At 41.1% G+C, this 25,791-nt stretch overlaps 1 protein-coding gene across 1 annotated transcript in view; it reads right to left on the bottom strand.

Annotated features, from left to right (window-relative positions):
* LIFR (leukemia inhibitory factor receptor alpha) overlaps positions 1 to 25,791 on the bottom strand; it is a 55,185-nt gene that overhangs the window by 15,167 nt on the left and 14,227 nt on the right. The window contains exons 3-14 of the mRNA XM_009285157.2: positions 18,471 to 18,625; positions 17,634 to 17,754; positions 15,474 to 15,625; positions 13,529 to 13,692; positions 12,536 to 12,710; positions 11,985 to 12,254; positions 9,759 to 9,888; positions 7,758 to 7,921; positions 6,150 to 6,295; positions 3,232 to 3,397; positions 2,992 to 3,062; positions 2,382 to 2,595 (exon numbers count right to left, since the gene is read on the bottom strand). Coding sequence (XP_009283432.1) covers positions 2,382 to 2,595; positions 2,992 to 3,062; positions 3,232 to 3,397; positions 6,150 to 6,295; positions 7,758 to 7,921; positions 9,759 to 9,888; positions 11,985 to 12,254; positions 12,536 to 12,710; positions 13,529 to 13,692; positions 15,474 to 15,625; positions 17,634 to 17,754; positions 18,471 to 18,552 — 1,855 coding nt within the window. The 5' untranslated portion in view covers positions 18,553 to 18,625. The remainder of the gene's footprint in view (positions 1 to 2,381; positions 2,596 to 2,991; positions 3,063 to 3,231; positions 3,398 to 6,149; positions 6,296 to 7,757; positions 7,922 to 9,758; positions 9,889 to 11,984; positions 12,255 to 12,535; positions 12,711 to 13,528; positions 13,693 to 15,473; positions 15,626 to 17,633; positions 17,755 to 18,470; positions 18,626 to 25,791) is intronic.

Genomic DNA, 25,791 nt, shown 5'->3' with positions numbered 1-25,791 from the left:
AAAAAAAAAAAAAAAAAAAAAAAAAAAAAAAAAAAAAAAAAAAGTTTTGCCTTTAGTCTATTTTTCTTGTTTCTGATCATCAAAGGTTTAGCTGCCCTTGAAATGATCAGATCTGGGAATGACTTCTGATTCCTGCAGCTTCCCTCCATGGCTGTCCATCAGATGGGACCCCGCCGAGCAAAGGGATGTTTTCCAAAGGCCACCGCAACAGCTGTCGCCCTATGACAGATCTGCAAAAACAATCTCAGGGTCTCAGTTTTTCCTTTTTCAGTGTTCTCATTTATGCTCCCTATTGAGTCTATTATTTCATGTTATTAAAGCCATAAACTATGGAAGGCTGAAGGGCAAGGGCAGTTTTTAAGAAGCAGTGCTGTAAAAACTTTACTTTCACAGATGTGCTGTGAATGTCGAAGGACTCTCTAAATAATCTTAACATACAGCTAAGTGTACAATCCTTCTCTATTTTGCTCATCGCAAGAAAGACACACATGACTGAAAAAAGACAAGTCCAGTCTTTCCAGAAGTCTTTCAATACTTTTCCCTAAAAAACTACTATGCATCCAGTGAAACTACACTTCTATGACGCTGGAAGAGAGTCTATTTCTAATTAGACTGCTTTAATTTTCCTATTTACAGGAAAGACTTTCTACTGACAGTGAGCACATACTCTCTAAAAAATGCTTAAATACACCACACTCAATTTAAGTTCCTGAGCCAGATGACTAGAAATTCACACAGGGCAGTACTGCTCATTTTGGTGTATTTATAGCTGCAACCTAGACTAGTAGAAATAACTACTAGCACTACAGTACTACTGTGGTAGGGGAGCCTGTAACAGCCAGATTATATGCCCCAACTCCCTACAGAGCACTTTTCAGAGACAGCGAGAAATTATTTAAGGCAGAGCACCCTTTGTTTGTGTTTTCAGTTTTCACAAAACCTCAGCAGATCTCAAGCTTCAGAGCCACTGCTCTCTTACGGACGTTAAAAGCACTTACAGACTGTACACAGGAAGCAGCCAGAAAAGATGTTTGGGCAGAAATGTCATCCAGTTCAGTGAATGAGTCATCCTTCATGACTCCAGCCAGTGACTCAGATAATTCCTATACCAACTTGGGAGCAAATCTTCAACAAGTACAAGTTGGGTAACACCAAAGGGAACCTCAGACATCTGAGAGAAAGCTACAAATGAATGCAAAGCTCCAGCTGCCATCAGCTGTCCCACACCACAAACCTATTACGGAGACCTCCCCGACTCCCAAAGTCTCGTTCTTTCACTGCTGAAGGAGAGCTATAAAAGCATTTTCATTCATTCAGCTGTCCCATACAACTACTTTTCCCACCAAGGAGCAGACTAAGAATATACTTTTAGGTTTGGTGTTTCGGAGAAGCACAAGAAACATTAGGAGCAATGGTTTTCCTTTGCATAGAAACAAACTTGTATTTCATTGTGAATCTCAGCCAAAGCGTGTTTCTTCCTGCGAGAGATGGCACTGTCTTATCAGAACCTGAGTTGCAAGACGGGCAACTGTGATACCTGTTCTCTGGGTGTGGAAGGAGAAGCAGCACCGTACATGCTCCTGGCAAACAAGCAGAGAGGGGCCTTGCTGTGTAAATATGTCCTCCCTGCAGAGCATCAGGCAGATCTGGAGCTAAAGGTTTGGGCTTTGGGAGATACACTCTTCCTGGTGTGCAGGGAAGCATGGACTCTCAACAGCCACATGCAATACTATCTTCTCCCCAAGCTCAGTGTTAGGAGCAGAAAATCATCTGGCTCAGCTATTTCCCTTTACAAAAGCTCACAGCAAAAGTGGCAGCATTTTATTTGGGAAGCTGAAGTCCTACCTCCTTTTCAAACCCCAGCTCCTAGCACAAGGGTGCCAACACTTTACCAACCAGACCAATTAATATTCTTCTCCAGAGCTCACAGGCATTGAACTGACAACTCTCCCCTTAAAAAGCCACACAACACCTCCAAAACTTTATTCTGATTCTCTTTAGCATGTAAAACTTTTCAGCGTCTCAATAAGAACACACAGAAATAAACTCAGGTCCCTAAACATCTGAGATTGACACTAATGCTTTGAAGCCTCATTCTTGTTGTTCCTGGGAGATGTCCAGAAAAGCACAAATAGCTGCAGAGACTGCACACTATCACCCTCCTTTTATGCAGACAGCACACTTAATAGGTGCGACCTGCTACCCTGAAAGCAAAGCAGCCATTTTTTTCTTCCCCTACGCAGTAGATTTGGGTGGGGAAATAAACCAGAAACCAAACACAAACAAACAAAGCATGTTATCATCTTATTTTTCAATAAACAAACTCGCCCAGGTATTCCCCAAGCTTTGAAAGTGTTTAGCTCTCTGCTGTGAGCACTCACCGCTTGGAAGTTCCACGCTCGTTATCCTCGAGGGAGGAGACGAGCCTGCATGGTTTTTGGCTACAACACTAATTACACAGTCATTTTTTCCAAGTTTTATCTCAGTACTGTTTGAGGGTTCAGTGACTTCTTTATACTCCAGTGGTGTCTCTAGCAGGTAGCAGGACACTTCATGAGACACTATTTTTCCATTGGCTTCAGAAAGGGATAAAGGCTATGAACGGACAAAGAGGAGCCCATTAAAACCAAAACAGAATAAACAAAAGAAGACATAGGATAATATGAGTTTAATGTCCTGATCTAGTCTGATGAATGTATAGGACTACGAGGCAGAAAAGAGTGACTTTGAGAATTTACTTTTCAGCTGGGATGTATTAAAAATTTAATTCTTCATGTGAAATGCTTCTCAATGCAATGTTTAAATTATAAAACTTTAATAATATTCTCATTTGGGGAAAAATAATTGTCTCAATGGATGGTTCTATAAAAAGTTAAGAAAAGCAGTCCGATTTATTGACTGTAAACTTCACTCATTTAAAAATATGTAAGGAAATAGTTTTTCATAGAGTTACATTACATAATATTTTAAAACTTTAAGTGTCCTATCTACCTTCCAGAAGATTTTTAGAATTTTTCCAGAAGGAATTCTCTCTCTCCAGATATCTGGTCCTCTTGCAGGAGCTAAGGAGGAAAAAAAAAAAAAAAAAAAAGAGTTTTGGAATTTTTTTTTCCAAGTTGCACAGTAGACAATTTACCATCTATCAAAAAGTTAGCTTTTTAGATGGCTAATTTTAAAATATATGGCTTCACAATTTCAACATTTTATCAACAAAGAATTAAATAAACTTACGGGCTTCCAGTGTTGTGTGCTCCTCTATCCTGCTCCAGCCACTCCACCTCCAGAAGTGGTCAGCAGCCGAACAGCGCACCCTCAACTGGTATTTGGTATATGGGTGCAATGCGTTCAGCTGAGCTGTGTAAGTTGAGAATTTTCCACCAGGCATGGAGACATTGTGCTGTTAAAAATTTACAGAAATTGACGTTACACATATTTTTTTTGCTCCTAGATTACGCTGAAAGTTAACACCTAAAAAGGTGATATTTCTCCCCAAAAATACCGACTGTGAAAAAAAAGCTGCAGTCAAGCCCTACAAAGAAATTAATGAAAAAGAAAAATATTTCCTATGCAGTCACACTAAACAAAGGAAAATTTTTCAGAGATCTGCCAAAATGAAGTAATCTATAGCACAGAAGCTGAAATATGACAGTAGGTAGCATATTTGAGATGTAAAACATGAAAAGGAGATGAGCCTTCAATGGGATGAGCTCTGCATACAGTAGCAGGCTGCTGCTTCCCATCTATCCCGTCCGGTCCCCCTCTCCTATATGCAGCAAAACTTCTGTTCACGTGAGGCAGGCCAGGATTTCACCTCCGGTATTCAGAACCTGCACTTCCACTGTGCACGTGCACATCAAACTGGGTGGACAAAGGCCTTTTTCCTAAGACATATGCACAGAAGCATGCTAAAGACAGCCTGAGCAAGATGCTTATCATGCAGTCTTCTTCCTAGGCAGCCCTTTTTTCTTCAAAAGATAGTATCCAACTCTTACCCAGGTGATCTCTGTTCACAACTCTTATGACAGGACTAATCTCTCCTGTTATTCTTAAAACTGTGCGAGTCTAGGGCATATTTCAGTTTCATGACTACTTAAACAAACCCTAAGCCTGGGAATATTTTTTACTGAATCTAATTATAACACATGTGCATCACAGCTGCCAAAAACTGGACTCCAAGTGACTTTAAGCTGCAACTAATTGTGCATTTCTAAAGCCAAATGACAACTTGAAAAATATAAAAAAAGCTTCTGAAAACATCCTCAAAATGCCATGTAAAATCCCATAACAATTTCACAGCTACTTTTGTTTATTACAGGGAACTCTTGGAGGTTTTTTATTAAGCAACCAGAGACAACATAACACGGCTGTAAAAGCTTCTACCAAGCTGTTTGCTGTGTTTCAAAATATCTGTAGCTGTGGGGTCTGATACAGGTGCAGTGAATCAAACTGCTGTGGCAGCATAAGACCTTACCATCTCCCACTGCCCCAGATTACTAACCTGGTAGCAGAGTTCACAAGCAAGTAAGTATGTGCGCCAGGCTTCGAGCAGCATAACTGTGGCTAGACAGAACTGTGCAAACCTACTTTTTTAGCAGTTTAAGCTAATGGAGCTGGGGGTGGGTGACACTTCGGTGTTTGTTCCCCCTGCTGACTGCTCCAGAAGCAGTAACTGTTGGGAGCAGAGAAATGCAGACAACTGTGGGTGATGGTATCTCAGACTATACACCAAAATCCAACATAGCTCATCTGTCAGAGCTGTTATGTACATCTAAAAGCCAGTTCCTTCTGCTTTTAATTCCAAATGTATCTACAATTTTCTTTGCAGTACCTAATCTCTGGGTACTACTTAACACATGTCATTACGGAGAAAATATAAAAGCTTAAGGCTTCCACACTCATTAAATGCTTTGAAAGTATTTTAAAAATACAGAGCATGCATTAACTACTACCCTATTATTTTAGAAGCAATGTATATAATGATTATCTTCAGTCTTAGCTGCATCACTTCTGTGGCTTGAGCTACTTTATTCAAGGCTGTGACCAAAGCTGTGCCCAACAGGCAACTAAATGCAGTGGGTAATAGAATACTCCTGCTAAAAATCAAACAAGTGTTGTAAAAAGCAGCCTCTGAAGTTAATGTGCTCAAATTACAAATTCAGGCTCTGTGCACCAAGACCTGGTAATTCAGCATGTGCCTACCCAAGCTGGTCAGAGATATTCCATCTGAATGCACAAACACAGAATTTGGGGGTAAACCTCAGGCCAACCAGACGTGCAGTTGTGCCATTAGGCTTCCCTAGTGACACAGGTCACCCCGCACTACGTTAGGCAATACGGAAGAAGAGGATATATTCCCACCACTGACACTCAGTATCTGATGCTGGTGTCTAAATTAGTATCCTAAGCTCCTCTGACAGTCAGCAGAGTAAATACACAGCTCCAGTCAGTGACGCAGAACACCAAAGCTGGGCAGCAGCTGGAAGCCTGAATGCTGGAAAATCTGAACCCCACCCAGAAACACCACCTTCTCTCCAGCTGCAGAGGTCTTCACTGGGGATTACCTACTGATACACCCAGTGGGAGAACCCTTCCCTATCCTGCCTCTACACCACTGACATATGAGCAGGTTTAGCAGCTCCGTGTTTCAGCCACATGCATGTCAATTGCTGACAGCAAGCAAATGCACTGTTCTCCGAGGGGAAAAAAAAAAAAAGAAGAAATTCAAGTATGGATTGCAAGTGGCAATCTGAAACAACCACTGCGGAAGTCTGCAGGGCAGCAGCGCATCCTGGAACAAGCTTGTGTTAATACAGTTTGCACGAGGAAGGACAAAGCACAAGGACTGCTACCTAACAGGTCAGCATAAAGCACTATGCACCCTCTCGAAGTACCAAATAACACGGTGGGTAATTTGACTTTCCTCTAAATTGTTTAAAACCAATCAAAAAAAAAAGAAAGCAGGCAACAGAGGTGAGCAGAACTTTTTCTGATTTTAGTAGATGAACTTCTAGTCATTACCACATTAATCATTTAACGAGATGACCAGAATGAAGCTCTTAAGAGAGAAAAGAATTTGAAATGTAATTAGTTCAGTGAAAAAGATGAACATCTGAGCCAAAAAAAAAAAATCCATTAAAAGCAACACTTACCAGTTTTCGCTCATAGTGACCACTGCTAATTTCAATTTGACACAGAAGCCTGATCTCAGCAAAGCTGCCATTTATAAACCAACGCAGACGGACGCTTGTAGAGCTGTTCCCAGAAACAGTTAACTTTTCTGGAGTTTTTGGATGAACTTAAAATATAAAGAAAAAACTTTCAGTTCTAAGAAAAAAAACATTCACTTTAGTTCAGAAAAATCTGATTTTAAAAGATCAAAGAGAATCAGAAGGATAAAGAAGCAATCTGATCAGCAACTAGGACAGCTGGTGCTGGGAAGGCACTTGCAAGCAGTCTCATTCCTGATGCTCTTCTCAGCTATCAAACATCGGAACAGATTTACTTAAGGCTGAGCATACTAGCATGTGTGATAAGGAGTTGGAGACACAGAAAAACATTTTGCCTCCTACTGACTTTATCAAAAAAGCGAAACATGAGCTATGTCAGAGGACCACAGTGACGGATGAAACTCATTCAACTTTGATCACCTTCTGGGAACTTTGTAAGTTAGAACTTAAAATCTGCAGACTAGGACAGGGTAGGACTCCTGAATGACCTCTCCCTCCCCAAAACCCCCTTCATGGAATTTTTCAATAATATTCAGTACTACTATTCATAGCTATCAGAGAAAAAAATCTCTACTGTTGGAATTGGTCCAGTTACCCTTAAGGAAATATGTACTCTATGTTGGGAATTAAGTGGACAGTGAGGGAAAGAAAGGAAAGGAAACAAATAGGAAATAGCAGTCGCATCAACTGGGTGCAAAACAGCCCAGTTTATAATTAACAGAAACAAATTATGCCTTTTTAGGACCCGCCAATTCACTCTGACAATTCTAACCTCAGGCTACTTGAACTGGGACACGGACAAAAAAACCGCACCATCTTCAATTTCAAATTCAGTTTTTCAGAGAGAACAGCGGAATTCTGTAACCATTAGGAACCCCTGAGTCCTCAATTGTGGTTGTGGAGGCAGATGGAAAAGGACAGAGAAGACAGCACTAGAAAGGTGGTCATCTTCTCCCTTTCCTTTTTTAAACTGAAGGTCTAGTGAAAGAAGTAATTTCTTTCTACAAACCACTATAGCAGATGATCATGGCTATTACCAATAGCAGGTAATACTCCCGTTATTACCTTTTACCTTTTAGTGCTACTTTTTTTATGCTCCAAATCCTGCTGTTACAAACTTGCATAATATTTTGCCCTATAAGCAGACACTGAAATACAGGGTCACTCACAGTTCATAAAGTTACACCTAAATTTTAATTATTGATGTGTAATAGAATATGAAATAATATGTATTACAACAACAGCAGCTGGCTAGTTATTAGATCACAAGTAGCATTTATCCACATAGCAGCGTATCCAATCTGGTAGCATTGCTGTCAAGAACTGGCCCTGTACACCTAATCGTTGCTTCAGGACACGTCCTAAGCTATTTTCTTTTCAAGTTCAAATTATTGAACATGGCAAAATATTGGTGACAATAAAGCAAAGTAATGACAAGTATACCATGTCAGACTGCTTCAAACCTAAAATAAAGAAATGGTTAGCATGCAATAAACATATCTTTTTGCCTTTGTAATTCTTAAGTCTTACCTCTTTGAGTTAAATCAACCAAAAGCGATGACTCTGTTTGTCCGATAGGATTGGAGACGCCTAATATGAAATCGTAAGTTTTTTGGTCAGCCAGTACTGGAAAGCCACAGACACGCTCTCTGTTCATTTCATTGATTTCGCATGAAACATTTTTACCAGATATTCTACAAAGTAAAAGCGGGGGAACAACTTAATTTTTGAATAAGATAATTTCTAGCAACAGTCAGAAGTCTAGACTGAAAACACAGTAAAGAACGATGGGTTCACTGACACATGGCTTACAGAATGATTTGATTGCAGAGGCATATCTAACACCACAACGCAGGTTAAAGTGGCATCAGTCATGACTTGCCCTGTTCTCACGTGAAACTCTCCTCTTCCACTAGCATAACATTTCCATCCTCTCACTTCTCAAAAGCCTGGAAAACAGGTAGGTCCTGTAAAACCACCTCACAAGTCACAACTAAGATTCTGATTTAAAGTATCTTTGTTCAGATCAGCATATATTTGCATTTAAAGAATGTTCTTAATTGCTTTTTGAACTAGGGAGATGCACACACATTACGTCTTTCTATCATCAGCCCTGCCAAATCTAAACTAAGGTTTGTTAGCTGGGATACATCCACTAGTCCCAGTCATTTTTAAATCACAAGTAGGGGAGGCAGTCTGGTAACAGCCAAGACCAAAGTTACATCTTTAGGGGTAAAATCTAAAGTGTGTATCTGTTTGTATGTACATACATAGAAGTTGCTTTAATTATGATCTGTGTAAACCTCTCATTCAGTAGCACAAGTTTAATTTCTTCCTTCGGGCATTTTTTCTGTGTTCTAGCTGAGCTCTGAGCTTTCTCCGCACCATACTCTCTATTTCAATAGCTCAGTGTGGGCTGAGAACAAGGATGAGAATATTTACCCTGAAACGCATCACATTAATCTCCTCACAGCTTTGGGCTGAGCGAAACAAGTCTGAACTACATCCTCGTTTATGAGCTGAATATGGGCAGCCAGTGACTGGAGCTCCTTTCTTCTGAATACCTGCCCTGTTTTGTCCACCTCTTTGCACCCTATCCAATGACTTTTTTAGCACTAGAATTCTGGATGACATCTGCGACTGTAACTCAATCCTCATTGCCTCTGACTTGCTTCAAAGCCACCATGAGACTCCATTTCCCATCAGATTGTGTGACTCAGGCCTCTCCTGGCTCCTTTCCCTGACTGCTCCTTTGGCATTACCAGGGAGCCTCCTTGCCACGAGAATTTTGTTAACTCCTAACTTCTAATCACAACCACCAAGGAATCCTATTTACAAGTGCTATTCCAAAACAATGATTCTTCATTTTTAAGGCTTTACATGGCCTATGATGTAAGACAAACTAGTGGGACACCAGTCTTCACTCCTTTCTGTGGATGATGCCAGTGTTATTTTCCATTTCAATGTTTTCCAGGTAACATGCATTCTGCCTGCTCTACACTATCTAGTTCTTAATGCTGGGAGGAGAACAGGTGTAGGCTTATTGCTTTTTCCCTAGTAGTATTTGGGAAATGCCCCATGGCCTGTCTTACAGTAGTTCCTTAGTGAGTTTCAGTCATCCTGCATAGCAGAAGCTCAGTAAATATCTGGCAGATGATCTGACACAGGTTGCATATAAAAAAATTTTAAAAACTAGTGAATGACTCCTACTATCTCCCTGCATTTTCATATTGGTCTTATCTACATGTTGGCAGCAGCCTGACACACTCAGCCCTTTATTTTCTCATGAGTTCATAATGGCCTAAGTCTTTGGGAAAAGCCATCCTTAATTCCCATTGGAATTCTGCAGAGCTAGATGAGGGTTCTCCAAGTTTAGTTTTGTTTCAGCTTCCACAAACTCTTGAAAAGTATTTTAGGCTCTAAACAATGGAGACTATCTCATTTAAGCAGGCATGGTGCAGTAAGTCACTGGCAGCAATGGATATATTCCAGTTCTACCCTTTTACTCTTTTTAGTGCTGAATTGCTTTACCTTTCAAATAAACTGTAGTTTGTTCTTCGTTTTCCATATAGTCCACTGGGTCTGCCTGGTTTCCAGGTGCATTTTATTACCAGGAAGTTGGATGTTTCACAGCTGAGGTTTTGTGGAATATCAGGGGCATCTGTAGCATGAAAGGAAACCAAAATAGTTAGCCAATGTTTTGCCAGCCTAGTGTGACAGTTGGGACACTAGCTTCCTGAAAGCATCACCATTCGTTTTTGCTGGGTCTAGATTGTGTGCCTCACAAATACATGGTAATAGTTATGCTCCAACCATATAAATAATATGCTTAAAAAAAATCCCAGTAAAACAGATGGATAATTATTATCAGCCCCATCTGACTAACACTTGACTCTAGGCTTCTAAGTGGGTGGGTAATCTGGTAAATCAAATGCAAATATGTTCACAAGCTCCAGGCTCTGACCTGGAAGTGTTTCACTGAAACTCTGCCAAGACTTTTCCAAAATTCTAAGCATCAGTTTAGCCGCTGAGCAATGCAGGAATGCTGTTGGCTGTGCGTCATATTATCTTACATGCCAGCCCCACCGCTGCTTTGAATTCTCCAAGCAAGTCATGTCAAGGAGATGTTCCCTTTAGCATGAATTCCACACTGAATTTGAAAGTTAAAGCAAGCCCCGAACGGCTTGTCCTCTTCACCGTTGCTTTGGAAGTGCCCATCTTTTTCTTTTAAAGTTTGTTCTTTGCTCCCATACTAGAGCAGTGTTGAGTGCCTTCCTGGAGAAGGTGGGCAGTGCTCCCAACAGAGAGGGTAATCAGGCTAACGTGAGACTAAGTAGAGCACTTATTTCAACTCTCATACACTTTTCTCCAAAAGGTAGCAAAATAACGTCCACATAGCTGCCCTAGAGAAGGGGCACTAACACAAGAGGCAACAGTGGCAGGCTTAGTTCAGATTATGAGCGGCAAGCCAAAAAGAACACTTATTTTGCCAGGCCTAGGCTTAACCAAGGCGGTGTGCATACACATTTACTTCCTCTACCTTTTCTTCCCCAAATGTCTCCCATCAGCATGAGCATCATGACAAGTTCTCTCCCTTCCCACTAAGTAGGTACCACAAGAAGAAACACTGGCAGGAAACAAGACTTCACCACATCCCAGCTCTTCAAAAAACACTGTATGGGAAAAACCTATGGGATTATCACAGCCTTCATTCATGAACCACTGACTTATTTACTTGGAAGATTCCCCCACAAAAGCAAATACTGCACAAATAATGTAAAAATGGCATCTCACTGAGAAGTCATAAAAGGTTGGATTCTGTTTTGCATTTGCTATTGCACACTTAATACACAAAGTCAATGACAGGAGGCACAGGCTGGAGTTGGGAACACACTTTCAAATTAGTTCAGTTTCTCCTCTCCTTTCCCTGAACCCCAAGGACCCTAAATTCAAAGGCAGACATTTGTCATGGGGAACAGGGTTCTAATCAGCAGCTATTGGAAGATGATAACTCTCAAAACCCCTGTGGGAAAAACACACAAAGCTCTGAAGTGACCAATTATGGGAAAGAAGAACCAGGTACTTTCAGTAGTTTGTTTTAAGAGGTATCTGTATTGGGAAGAGATTTCTGAGGCTGGCATGGTTACACAGAGAAGACACACAGTGATTCAGTATCTTTAAAGAAAACACTGAAAGAATATTTAGAAGGTTTTCCAGGAAAGATGAACTGTCAGCTGGGTTCCTTTGCTGTAATTAGCTCCCAGGGAGCTGCTGCCCTGGATGAGCATCTGTTGTTTTTGCAAGTCTGACTGTTTTATTGTCTTCATTTGACTGGTTGGTAAATGAATGTTTTCACTTACAATTGTTGCTCTTACTCTCGCCTTGTCATGGACCAAACTAGAACAGATGTAAACCTAAAGTGATAGAGACTGAGAATGAATCTTCATATGGCAATAAACTACTAAGTATTCCAGATCATGAAGAAGTGTCTTAGAAAAAGAGATCAAGGAGAGAAGCACTGGGCCAGGTTCTAAGAGAAGAGGGCTTACATGGGTACCTCCCCATCCAGCCTTGGTGTCTTCTCCATGGGCTGGAACTTCCACAGTGAAATCAAACAAGTACAATCCCAATTCATCCTCAGAAACCAAAGGCCAGGGGAAAAAAAAAAGCCTCAATAATATTTGTTTCCTAGCAGAACCCTAAGAGTCTCAAAATTATTTTGATTTTCCTAAGGTTAGTAAACATAATGATACATACATCCTACAAACAAGACAGTTCCATCCATCCCATCTTCGGACAGTATGCACACTACATTTGTCCCACTGGTATCTGAAGCACTGGCATTTAGCACTCTGATTGCACTGCTCCGACTGCTCAGATGTATCATTGGGTATATTTCTGATCCGTAAGTCATCCGTTGTATCTGCTGTCCTTCTTCATGGACACAACAAATTGTCACATCTGAACCTACTGCCACTACGGTGTCCTGAGGAAATACCCCACTCCCACTGGGCTCGGTATCTTTTCCTAGCAGAGAAGGAAGAACAGAAAAGAAAAACAAACAAAAAACCCTCACATAAACAATTTGCTATAAACATGGTGCTGATCAGCTAAAATGTGACTTAGGAGCACTCCAATGCATACAAATCGATGTTAACTAGGTTTCATTAGCTAATGATTACATTATTTCTCTCATCAAAACACCCCCAAGAGCAGCAGCCCATCACTGCCTAGCGCTTTTCCTCTGACTTTGGCTTGCTTTACATAAAGAAATCAAAGTCCATGTGGTGGCAAGGGAACAAACATACCAGGGACCTCTTCTACTGGGCTCCAGTCACTCCAATCCTTGGGGCCAACAAACTGTGTTACATTAAAATAACAGCGAATCTTCACATAATGCGATGTACACTCCAAAGGCATATCTGATGTCCAGTTCCAAGAAAGAACGATGTCTTCATGAGTCAGTTTTGAATAGTAAGTTACCTGCAAAATTTTCCCCCAAAAAAACAACCAAGAGAGAGTTTATGAACACCTGTTACCAATGACCTATAATCTCACAGGTGTCAACAGAATGGCAAATTAAGTGAAGTAAATCACAAAATCCTGATAGATGGTTGGAGTGTCCCACCTAACTTTCAGTTGTGTTGTGAATTTACTTGGACAAAAGCCTAAGATGCTAAACAGCCCACCAGCCAGGTAGACTGCCAGTCAAAAATACCAGAGCGCAGATATTTGAGGGAGAGCAGGAAGCTCGCCAAGCATTTCAAAAGGTATATATTGCATCCCAGTATCCTGGGCCTCTCCCAGGCAGGGAAATGTTCCAACTTTTCCAAAATGAAACTCTTGTAATATTAGTCCCAGGGTACACATTTTATCTTTTCTCCATTCCTAAAAATTATAGAACAGAGCTATAAATTGGCCGGAATAACTGTGGTTGCAAAAAAAAGGCAAACTGAACATTCAAAGACCACCAAGGCTTGAGACGCTGTTGGAGAAGCAAAGCAGAGATAATGGTGTAAAATACCTGCCAAATTCATAAGCAAGTTCTAATTAAAAAAACCCTGTACTAGATTAAAAAAAAAAAAAGCTGTGACGGTGAGTAAGTACTGACAGTATAGTAGCCAGCGTCCTCGTAACTTTGAAACTTAACAAGAAGTTACCTACCAGAGGCATGACTACACTCAGGTTCTGCAAAGATCTACAATCTTCATTATTCTCAGCCTTCTTCAAATGACCTCCCAGAATATTACCAAGGGCAAAAATTGTATATATATTTTTCATAAAGGAGGAAAAGGACTTACTTGTGTGACTTTTTCCATTGCTTCTTTACGGAGTACCTGAATCTGCCAAAAGGCATCCAGTCCGTATGGGAAGATTGATCCATTATCGCTCCACTTCAGATTTAATGTGGAAGTTGAAAAGTCAGGTGTTAAACTAAGAATACGTGGAGTGAGAGGAACAAATGCTTGAAAAAGAGAGAGGGGAAAAAAGCCATATTCAGGTCATTAGTCAGCAACACCAGCCCTACAGGTGTTTAACAGCCACATCTCTCTGCTCTCAGCCGGCTAGTAGCCATACAAACATGTAACTCAACCTCTGTAATTAGAACAAGATGGGCTCTGTCATTACTTGAGCATGAAAGTTCCCAGGAAAGCACAGGTGCTGATGAGTCACCAGGTAGCATTTTCTTCTAACATCTCAACATGCAGATGTGTGAGTAACTGATCATGAATATGACTCTTCATAATGCATAGTAAGGAAGACATCATATCTTTCACAACCTTCATTCAAAGCCGCAGAGATGAAGGAAACATGGTGACAAGTCCTTGAAGTGTACATGAGAACACATCTAGGGAGGATGATGGAAAATCCCCCAAAGGAAGAATTGGATTTTGGAGACCAGCAGGGAAGAGGGGACTTGCAACAAAAGCTAGAGTAGGGAGAAAGGAGAGCGGAAGCACAGGGTGGAAGCAGCTCACATGAGGCTCTGAAGAGGATCATGGGGAATGTGATTTTAAGCTACAAGAAATATTAAAGGCATGACATGGTGATAGGGACAGGAAAGGGAGATTAAACAGAAGCATCTCTTCTACAAATGGGTGGTGGTAAAGCAAGAGGCTGAGAAGCAGGCAAGGGTTATGGCAGTTCAAGCATTATGGCAGTTCACTGGGCCTGGTGCAGGATAAATCCTGTTTTTAAAATGTGTGATTTATTCAACTTCAGTCCTGGCCAAGGCTCTGCGAGCCTGCGAAGTGTTCAGCTTCACGCTGAACCCCAGCGTGTTCAGTCAACACGCTACCCCCGATAACCTGTGATGAACCTGAGAAACCTGTCCTGCCTGGAGTCAGCAAGACGCTGGAGAACCCAGTGTGTTGCCCACATATTTTTGAGTTGTGTTTTGCTAAAGTTCTTGAGCTGCTCTCAACTGAAGAGAAAACTGAGCCATGGATAAGAAGTGCTACTGACTTTAGATTTTGACTGCACTAAAGGAATAAGCAGGCAGACCGAAACCAAAGACGAAATTATGAGCAAGTGTGACAGATGGTGTCAATGCCATCTTCAGCTTACAACTTCCTCCTTTGAGAGGAAGGAAGTGGTAAAAAGTCTAATTTATCTATGACTCCAATATGATGCAGCCTACTTCCCAAGCATAAATGTATTTGCTCAGTTTCATATACATTTGAACAGAATGGGTAAGTTGGGCATATATTGAGAAAATATGATCCTGTCAGGAGTGACATATGATATAACTGCCCTTAAAATGTTGTGAAATTGCAGGAATAAAGTACTTAATTCTGTACCAGTTCAGCATTTAAAATGGGAGAACAGGCACTGGGAAGTTTATTGTCCCTTTCCCAAGTCAAGTCTAAGCAAATGCACTTTATGCCTCATGCAGGTACTTCTGTATGTAGATTAGGAACCTGTTTACAAATCTTTTCTAATTTGCAATTAGGAAAAAAAAAAAGGAGAAGAGTGATTAGGGGGATGTGACAGTGTTGTACTTTGTTTTCCTCCTCACATTCTGCCCTTGATTTCTCTGCTATGATCTATGGATAACAGGGGTTTTCTTTCCCCTGAAGGGGGAGAGAAAACAACCTATTAGATATGGTAAATTCATTGGACTCAGCACATCAATATTTTACATACAGGAACACTGCCAAAGAAAACTGCAAGCATAAACACTTCTGGAGCATTGTTAATCATAGTATAAAGGCCTTATGTGCACACATAAAACCTGATACTTACAGATGTCTTTCTTGTGAATTTCAAATTCTTTGGTGGCAAAAGCAGTTCCAGAAACACTGTTTGTGGTTATTGTCAGTGTGGTGGAGCTCTCTGGGACTGGAATCTCAACCCTTTTCTCCTTAGTTTTAAAACACACTGGAGGGGAGAGGTCACTGAAAAGACAGAGAGGATTAAGCAGGTATTTCAGCTGATAGGAAGCTAAGGCAAGTTAAACCCTATTCCTAGGACACTAGTAAAACACAAATTCTCTGTAATATAACAGAGAGCTCCATATCAAGCCTGTGAAGGAAACATGGGCTTTGGTTAGTAGCAGATTAATGGGCATTCCCTCTGCACTAGTTGTATAATGCAGCTACCTAGTTGTTAAGAGAACACCTCAAAGTGAAAAACTGACTTTTAACCAAAAGACACATTTCTGAAACCTACAGTCACCATGAATCAATATTTCAAAATAAGCAAAATAAAATCCCCCAAACCCCAACAGTATGTCCCCTTCCCTTTATGTTTCCTGTCTCCCTCTCCCTCCGTTTCTTCTCAAAATGATGGCATATGGGTGCAAAGAGCAGGTTCACCCATCTGTGTCCCCAGCTCAGAACAAATCTTTTAGCTCCCTTCTGCTACTCAGCTCGTAGGGAAAGAGCAGAGAGCAGGGGAGAGAACTGCTAAAATCCCAGATGGAAATACGGTCTGCGCATAATGTTTGTGCAGTGCTCAGCACAATGTGATCTGGCCTTTGTGGTGGTAGATGCATACAGGAAACAATAATGGATGGGTCAAGTCCCTTTGCTCATTATCATTGATACGCAACTAGAAAGGCAAAATGTTTGGAAAAATCCAGACCTTCCTCTTGAGGGAATGACGGGAGGAAGGAAAGCAAAGAGAACAATGCCAGACTTCCTGCTGAGGGACGGTTACTCACTTATGAACTGGAACAGGACCCTGGAGCTCCCATTGGCTGGAGTCAAGAGCTTGGGTTGAACTTTTAAGATTCATGCAAGACTCTGGGCTAGTGAAGGCCAGCTGAGACTTGAGTGCTCAGAAAGGCTATTCCTCTTCTGTACTGAGATATTATTAGAGGATGTTTGGGCAACTGAAAAACAAAACCTCTTTCCCTCAGGGAGGTCTGTACTAAGCTCAGCCCTCTGCCTCTCTGCTTCAGGGACCCAAGCCTGTTCTGCTTTGCTAAGGAGAAACAGCAGCAGCTACATGGCTGTTCTCGTTTAGAGGGCAGTACCTCATGAACTCTGCACTCCTGAACTCTGGCCGCAGTGTCACATGTATGTGGGTTTTTCGTATAGAAATGATAGCTGGCAATGCAGGAGGAATAAGTAGACACAGAAAATCAAACATGTAGGTGGAAGAAGTGCAGCCAAGCCCTGGGACCCCAAGGACAAGTCTGGGCTGCCTGCAGAATTTACAGGAAAAAAGACAGTACAAATATCTGGACTAGGGGCAGGATCAAGATGCAAAAAGGATTTGAACTCATCCCTAGCACATGATAAGTATTTGGCAGACCCACAGCATGGGGAATTGCACATGTAGTTCTCATTAGTGAAAAACACACTGAAGATCTAAGCTTTTTAATGTTTCTCAAAATTTTCAACTTGCATTCATTCACTTTGAAAACGCTATTGCAATTGTGGAATAATTTTTACGTGTCCTCTAATACAATGCTCTCCAGTCAGCTTAAAATTTATAAAGGTTATAAGACAGCCACGAAGATATTTTTCATGTTTTTCCACGTGAATCTCAACACTTATGTCATATATTCTACCGCTTTGGCCCACAACATCAGGATTTGCTTCTTCCAACTATCATTTCCTTTTGGATTGAACCTGGTATGAAGATGTCCCTCATGAAAACTCTGAGCAAGGGCTAGGCAGACACACAGAGAAGTCTGAGTAAACGAGAGCATCTTCCAGTCCTTTTAAGAGAGCAAGCAGGAGATTTTGGCAGGAGAATTGTTAGGATGAAACAAGACTTTGCCAGAAACCCCGCCATTGCCTGAGTTAACAGCGCCTGGAGGGAGCACCACCCAAGGAAAACTGATGGGGAGATGCTGGGAAACAACAGCATCACAAATTCCATGGACAGTGACTGAGGAATAACTATACTTTCATCACAATTTGGTAGTTTTCAACCAGGTATACAGGGACTTACTTTGTAGTGTAGCAAAAGTCAGTTTGTCCACGTCTTCCTTTAGAAGAGACATCCCAAGTACAGATCATTTTACGTAAATTGTGTGTTACACATTTCAAATTCTGGGCGTGCCCCAGGGAACCTGAAATCATATAAGAAATACAGTCACAAACTGCAGGTCAAAAATGACCAACTGTAAAACAACTGCTATTGTTCACACCTATAGCCATTCTTTTTACATTTTTATTGCATGCATGTCTGGCCAGCATTTTAGAACTGTTGAATGATTTGTTTGCCTGATTACAGACAGCCACAGACTGCCAGATTTCTACAAGTACCTAAAATCTGGGTTTATACTTGTGTGCTACAACACAGGCAGCTGTCTCTTTCCACAATACCCGTTCCTAGCCTAGACTAATAAGCAGGCTTTGGGCCAATGGCAAAACCGCAAGCTTTGATGATAAACTTAATGAGTTCTTTGCTCTCCTCCGTTGTCCCACATGGAGGGCAATTAATGACAGAAGGGCAATTAATGATAATGTGTGAAATTGTCGCAGACAGCTGACATATGCAGCAAGAAGATCTCAATGCGGACATTTACACCAACTGCATATGTAGACTATCACAGTTGCATTATGGAGAATTTAACACCCAACTTTGCACTCGTTTATAAGATGCCACTGGTTGCTGGAAAGCAGAGACCAGGCCTGGTAGTACCTCCATCCCTAGGATGGTGTGGGACCACAGAGGTGACGGTTTTTGAACATACTCATGCCAGAAAAGCAACGTAATTAAATGGTGTCAGTACCGAAGCTACAAAGAAAAAGTAATTAGTGAATTACATTGCAATAAACTCACCTATCTCCTGGCTATCTATTAAGCTTCTTAAACATAAAATAGCTAGAGCTAAAAGGCAGCGGAGGCTTGAATTCTTCCACATTCTTCTACTATTTGTTTTCAGAACAGCAGCTTCAAGCAGGAATAAATGCCATCTTCCAACAAGCTGGTCAGTTCTAAAATTAAAAAAAAAACAACAAAAAAACCTTTGAAATTCCAGAGCTGATACTCCACAAACACCACTTCTTGTTCCATCTACTTTTCTTCTTCAGTGCTGCTCCCAGGCGTAGCAACTCCTTCCCTTTCTTTGTCTGGCAAGCAAACCTTTTCACTGTCCCAACCACTCCTTGATGAACATGTTTTCAGTGAGGCATTTCAAAGATAACCTCAAGAATCACAGACGTGTAAAACCCAACTGTCCACAGGCCTTTTTCAGGACTACCTGAGGCCAGAACAGAATAGACATGGCAGGGTATTTGTAAGGGACGAGGCCCACGTGTCTGTGCTGTAAGCACAGACAATGCCCCAGGGAAAGCTCCAGAAGCCAGCCACGGGGAGGGGCCCGGTGTCACTCTCCTTGACTGACTAATGGCTCAACCACTCCTGGAGCTGGGGTGAGAGAAGACTCTAGAAACCTTGGGCTGGAGCCAATAAATAGGGGCGCACGTGAGCCCCCAGGGGCACTCTCTCTCCGCACCAACCCCCCCCGTTGGCAGGTCTGATGCTGGATCCAGGACTGGTGATTTCTTTGTCTCTCTCTCTCTACTTCTTTCCTGCTGCTCAGCTCTCTCTCTTTTTCCTTCTCCTTCCTGCTCTCCGTTTTTGATGTTGTTAAGTAATACAAGGCCTACCTCGACTCACCACAAAGCCGCTTAGCTTGTCATATATATTAAGACATAGAGGGTTGATGCTTATAGAAGTGTTTGTGCCATTAAAGTTGGAGTTTGTTTCGTGGACCTTGAGTGCTATTTCACCTTAATCCACACCGAGGGGATTTGCGGATCTTAGTCACTCTCCCCTTCCCGCAGGTGGGGCGTGACAGTATTCCCCTAGAACAGATCTCTTCAACTTAGATGAAATGTCGCATTCACAAAGGGTCCTGTATACTGTGAATGGAAATGTCCCCTGCTTCACATATAGGTTTAAGGAGACAGGAGAGCCCATCTGTTTTCCTCTCCCCTCTGCTCACTTTTCATATTGCTGCTACTCAAAGCTATGGGATGCCCGAGACACTGCAGAACCAGATCTGATCACCCAGGATCACTGGTTCAATCCAGTGTTAAGTAGTAATTTCTGGAGGGAAAAAAGGAAAAAAAAAAAAGAGAGCCATTTCTCTACTGAAAGATACTTTTTGCTGTAAATATTGATCTTAAGGTAAAAATTATCTAGAATATTACGTTTAATATGTTCTTTGAAGATTAATGGGTTGCATGTTTTCCAAAGAGAAGTTCAACTGTTCAGTGGGATCTGGGGAACACAGTCACTTCCACCCACACATTGGCCACCATCAGTTTTTGTTCTCAAAAAGAAAACAGCAGGAAAGCTTATCCTAAAGCCCAGCCAATCCCTGGTGCGTTGTTTCCCTGCCACCTGAAAGCTCTGAAGACTTCAGCAACATCCCAGAGACCATAACTCCCATGTAGCAAGGGGCCTTCTCTCAGTGACCGACAGCAGGAGGGACATTTTAATTTAAGAACATAGCTGAGCCAGCCTCTCCTGCAGAGCAAGTTTTGTAAAACTCACATTTTGTCCAGGCTACTTCTTTAAAAGTCTCAAGTGGAAAAGCTCCTGGCCTTGTCCTAGAAGTCTCTTCCACAGCTAGATGTACATCGCTGTCAGAACAACAGACTTTGCCTAAAAGCCTCTGTAATTCTTAAAGAAACCTCTCTTCACTGCAGTCCTCTGTGCCACCAGGAGTATGCTCCCTCATCCCTGCAATACAACTGTGTATTTTTTATCCCCTTTTTTTTTTAAGGAATTCTCCCTCAGGGGACAGCTGGGAATGCCCAAAACGCTCTTCTGTCCCTCACCAGTCTGCACTGTACAAGGAGAAACATATCAGCACTACGTCAAATAATCCAGAGCTGTTAACAAGGGGCCACTTCTTTCTCTTGGTCTGCAATAACCAGACTGAGGGAAAGGCCCAGGCAGCACCGGAGCTGAGAGATGCTATGGTAAAGGTCAGTGTTACATCTGGAGGGAAGAAACACCCTTAAAACGTAACAATTATTTTATTTTCACCATGTTCTCAAGCCACCTGAAGACCTCACTAAAAACACACTAATTTAAGCTATATTACCCCCACACACATTCAGTTCTTCTTTTTATATATTCCTAAACTGTAATATCCATGCCGTGTAACTTGTTAAAGGCTAAATCAAGAGTGAAGTTTGACAAATCCATGTTCAGGTAAAGATGAATCAAGAACCCGCCAGCACATGAAATATAATAATCTCTGTGCCAGAAGTCCCCCGCTGCATTTTGGTGTCTCCCAGGGTCTTCATATCGTATTTGTCCATGTTACTAATGAAAATATGGGATGTTACCTCCAGGTTTAAACTTTGCTCACAAACCTCTAACTTCATCAAAAATGTGAAGACCACTCAGACAGACCTGGGAGTTACATGAATAAAATTACTGATTTCTGTTTGCGATGTACATATAAATTATATCTGTTCGTTTGTGAGTATTTCTTCAAAGGCCATTTTTGGTTTGCAGAAAAGCCCAAAATCAAAACTTCCAGTTTTACATCAAAATTAATTGACAGTCCCCTATCAGCTAGCAGAAGCCAAGGAAAGAATAAAAAAAAAAAAAAAGGGAAAGCACTGATGCCACTTGAAGGAGAGACAACTGCATTGTGAAGTTAATTAAAACCCAAGCCTTTCACTTTCTAAACACATTATCAGTACAGGATTGTGCAAAACCTGTTTGGTCATGCCAGGTTTACGAGGCAGATTCAGCAACTACACATGCCTGTCGTTCAAGAAAATCTTCTGTTTTCCTGCACACTCTTTCAATACATAGCTTACTGAGTAGTCCCCCTATTGCAGAAATTTTAAGAGTAACATCATAGCAGTGAATTACAAGAAATTTGAGTCATACCAAATTCTCCTAATTCAAGCACAGTTTTAATTTTTGTTTCAGAGTCAGGCACGGAAGGGAACCTATGTACTTTCATGCTGAGCATGTCTTGTAAACCACAATCTTTCATAAGAAGCAAGACTCCCTGGCTCTTGTCTTCTCATACACATTTTACAGCTTTCTGAAAAGTTGGTAATTCAAAGCCTCATGTCACATAATTAAATGCCATTAGTCAGGAGGAAAGTTCCCCATTTGTAGGCTTGTTTTAATTATAAAGTTACAAAATAATTTAAGTAATTTAAAAATAGGAAGTTCACTTTCTTTGGATGAAAGCTGCCTTCCATCAGTTCAAGACTAATTCAAACAAGGCATGGAGGTTTTTCCTTATGCTGGAGAGATATGAAAAGCATGTTATCCTCTAGGCAGATGTAGTCTTAAGATGGATAGGACAATGTAAGAGTCAGAGATATTTACTTAGGACACGAGAGCTCAACATTGGTAGAGGAAGAGAAAACCTTGACCAGGGCTGGATGGAGTGCAACAGGAGCAGTTGCTAGTAAGTGTAAATATCTTCACATTGTAAATCTTTATTTTTAAAAAATGAGATGAAGGGGGGTCAGCCCATTCTCTCCACCAGAAAGAGCAACTGCAACCAAACCATTTTTAACAGACAACCATCTTAAAAAACACCAATAGCACATCCCATAACAATCTCATTTCCTTGGGCAATCTATTCGTGTCACTTCACTGGCACTGTCAGTAGCGCTCCCAATGTGCTACACAACTATCTCTTGCCCCATTTTAAGCACATTACTTTGTCCTACCTCCAGCAGACAAAGAACAGTTTATCCTCTGCCTTGCAGCAACCTCTTACATAGAAGGTGACTGATACCAGGTCTCTACTAGCTCCTCCCTTAAAAACTCCAATTTTTTTTCACCATTTCCCAGTCTCAGTTTCTAGATTTCTGATCATTCCTGGAACAAAATATTTCTCTGTGGACCAAGTCTGCTGTATCCTCAGCTTTGAAATATTTCTGCCCCCTGAGGCCTGAGCATTATCAAGCACAACGAAGTAACTTTTATAAGGCAAACCTATGCGTAGTATGTTTACATAGCCCACGCCGTATTTGCTTTTCTCCCAACATTCAGACCTTGTTGACTCAATTTCAGCGTGTGATCCAGCCCCGGATACTACTGTATAAAGCTGCCACGTAGCTGTTTATCTAGTACTTCAGACTCCAATCTCATCCTCAAATGGACTGCAAACCTCCTGACTTAGTGTGAGTATATTTGCACAACAAATTCATCTTAAAGGCCTTGCCTGAAAAAGTCTTTCACTTTTGAAATTTTAAAATAAGGAAAAAGCCTTCCATAAATCTATGCTAAGGAACATCGTGTGTGTATCCAAAAAGTATTCACATGCAAATTCATGCCATACCAACAGCAAAGGCATGGCAGGCTTCAGTATATAATTGCTGTATTTAAGAGAAGCTGCTAAAAGCAGGATTACATAGTAACTGTTGGAAGCTACAGTATGTGGAGATGTCCTGACTTCTGCTCAGGGCTTTATGTTGTGCAGAGGAACTACTCTTGTGCCTGTGGTCAGAGAGAAGACATTTTAAATTGTTTTTCATGCAGATAAGCTAACAAAGGAACACTTAGATTCAGATTCTTAATCACTGAAGCCAACGGATGGTGACCCTTATTTAAAACAGCTCAATACCAACTGTGCATTTTTAAATGACTTTTAAAGATGTTTTGATGCATACAGTGCACCTACTGGTGATCAAATAGATAAGAGAAGGAAAGTACTCCAAGTCAGTAACGTGCACCTGTGAAAATAACTGTGGACAGCCTTCCTTCAAAACCTTGTCAGCTGTAAAGAAGGTGAAAGGTTCTGTGACAAGCTGACAAAATGGGGGCAGCACCAGCTGTTTGACAGTGACACGCTAAGACTTTACAAGCCTCTTTAGACTTAACCTCTCAAAGGGAAAAACGGAAGATAACCGCTTTCTCTCCTACTGACTTCGTTTCACATTATTTATTTCTTGGCTTAGCTGGTTCTGCGTATCTTTTTTTAAAGAATAGCTGACCAAATGCTCGATTCTCTTTAAAGGGAAAAAAAAAAGTATATTCTTAGTCAATTGTAACGGCTCAGTTCTCTAAGCACAGAAGTTCTCCAAAGGTCTGTTCTACCTTTGAGTTTTCTGGTTTCCGAATGTATTTCATTGTCAAGTGCTTGGAAACCACTTTGAAGACAAACAAACAAAACACATAAACAAATAAAAAATCTTTCTGGCCTGCTTTCTGCCTGCAGTCTGATCTGCCAGCCACAAACCTCCAGATTTGGTTTTAAAAAAACCTATGAATTGAGAATCAGTGGCCACACTTTTTATGACCATTTTTGTGCTCCACAAGCAGATACCTAAAAAGAAATGGTTAAAAAGTCAGTTTATACATACAGGTTTAGGGAAACTGTAAGTGGAGAATACTGGATGAAACCATGAAACCAGTAAAAACATATGTATTAAATATAATAGAAGAAATCTGTTTGTCAATAAATTTTCTCAAGTTACAATTTATTTGTTTTTTCTCCACAGTTAAAGGTATCATCATAACAATTTACCACCAAATGGAACATTAAAAGCTCTCAAGGAAAATGGTTATACAGCACACCACCAAAAAATTGTAAAGACTGATGGCAGGCTGCATTTTCGGCAATACTGAACAGCCATCATCCCAAATACAGCCAGGCAGAAGAGCAGGTGCTAAGTATGTGCCTAGATCAAAACCTTATTGCTAGAAGAAAAATTTTTCTGCTTAGCAGGTAGAGAATGCTCATTTTACTTGTCTCTGCCCAAAGATACTAATTTAACCTTCAAAGTGAAAGAAAACAAGCCTATATCGAGATAAAAATGCATATATCAAATTACACATCCTACTATTGCCAACAGAAAGCTTCCAAAAAAATTCCCCTATCTGAAAGACCATGCCAGAAGTACACATTTCTGGGAAACCAAGCAAATTGCCAATACAGCTGACAGTAAAGACAATGAACACAGAAACAGAAGATGAACTGGCTTTCTTTAGAACAGCTTTGCTGATCCCACAGTCTTCAGTCTTTGACTTTAAAGCTAGCTGAGTAATAAAAAAAAATGGAAGTAGAATAATAAGATTTATTTGAGGGAGTTTGGCTGTTTTTCAGTAGAGTACATTCTTCCACCTCCTTAAAAAAATTCCCAAAGTTGAGACAAAAATCTCTCCTTAGTAAGCTAAATGCAGGCTTCCCCTCTCTGTTTTATAACATGGCAGAATTCCACGTTATAAAAGATTCGCAGGACATGAATCACTAAAACTCATTTGTAAATGAAGGCTGAAGCCCATTTGGGAATCTGGCTTTCCCTAGTTCTGAGGAATTAATTTAAGAATCTGCTATTTCTCCTTCCGAAAGCTGATAAAATAATTCAAGTTGCCTATCTGCACCAAATGCACTCCTAATCTGCAGTGGAGGAAAAGGAAGCAAAGACAGGGTGTTAAATATTAGACAGTAAATGTGCGGGAGTGCACAAGGCCAGATTTTTAGTCCTTTGAGACAACCTTTGTTGTTTGGTTTTTTTTTTCTGTCAAGCACAAGGAGAAAAACTCCCTCCTCACTGCTTCCTCTAGCTGCCAAACAGCAGCAGCACCTCTGAGATGCTGGGAAGCCACTGCGGCTACCTTGCAGCCACTCCAGGCTGCTTCTGCTCTGCAAGGTGAAGTGAGATGTCAGGACACAACACACAAGTTCAACACAAGGACCGACACTTTCACAAACTCATTTTCAAACCTCCTGGTCACAAGCACCATCTACAAAGGCAAGCATTTTGGCAAGAAATTTTACCAGCAAGAGTAAAGGTGCACTCCAGCTGGAGTACGTATGTCACTGGCTCAGAGTCTAAGGCTAACGCACAGCTGCACCTGCTTTCCAGTACTTCCAGTTCTTCCTTTCTTCCCATCCCAGGACTGTTAAGCGCTATGGAAATACAAATAAGCAAGCTGCAGACTGGGAGAGCTGGTGGATGCTTCCAGGTAGCAATTAGCATGAGAAGCACCCTCGCCTGGCAAGGAGATGAGAGAAAACTCTTTGCAAGGGATTTTCTGACTTGGGGAGGGTGATGCGTGAAGACTACATACAGGACAGGGGTCAGAAAGGTTTGAAGTCATTTGCTTAAGAAATCCATGAAACAGCACACAATTCAAGGGTGATTTTATGAAAGCATTT

Source organism: Aptenodytes forsteri, unplaced genomic scaffold (genome assembly GCF_000699145.1).
Source record: "Aptenodytes forsteri isolate BGI_AS27 unplaced genomic scaffold, ASM69914v1 Scaffold120, whole genome shotgun sequence".
In the NCBI taxonomy this organism is placed as follows: domain Eukaryota; kingdom Metazoa; phylum Chordata; class Aves; order Sphenisciformes; family Spheniscidae; genus Aptenodytes; species Aptenodytes forsteri.
Note: the sequence above shows the minus strand (reverse complement) of the source record. Positions and strands in the feature narration are given on the sequence as shown.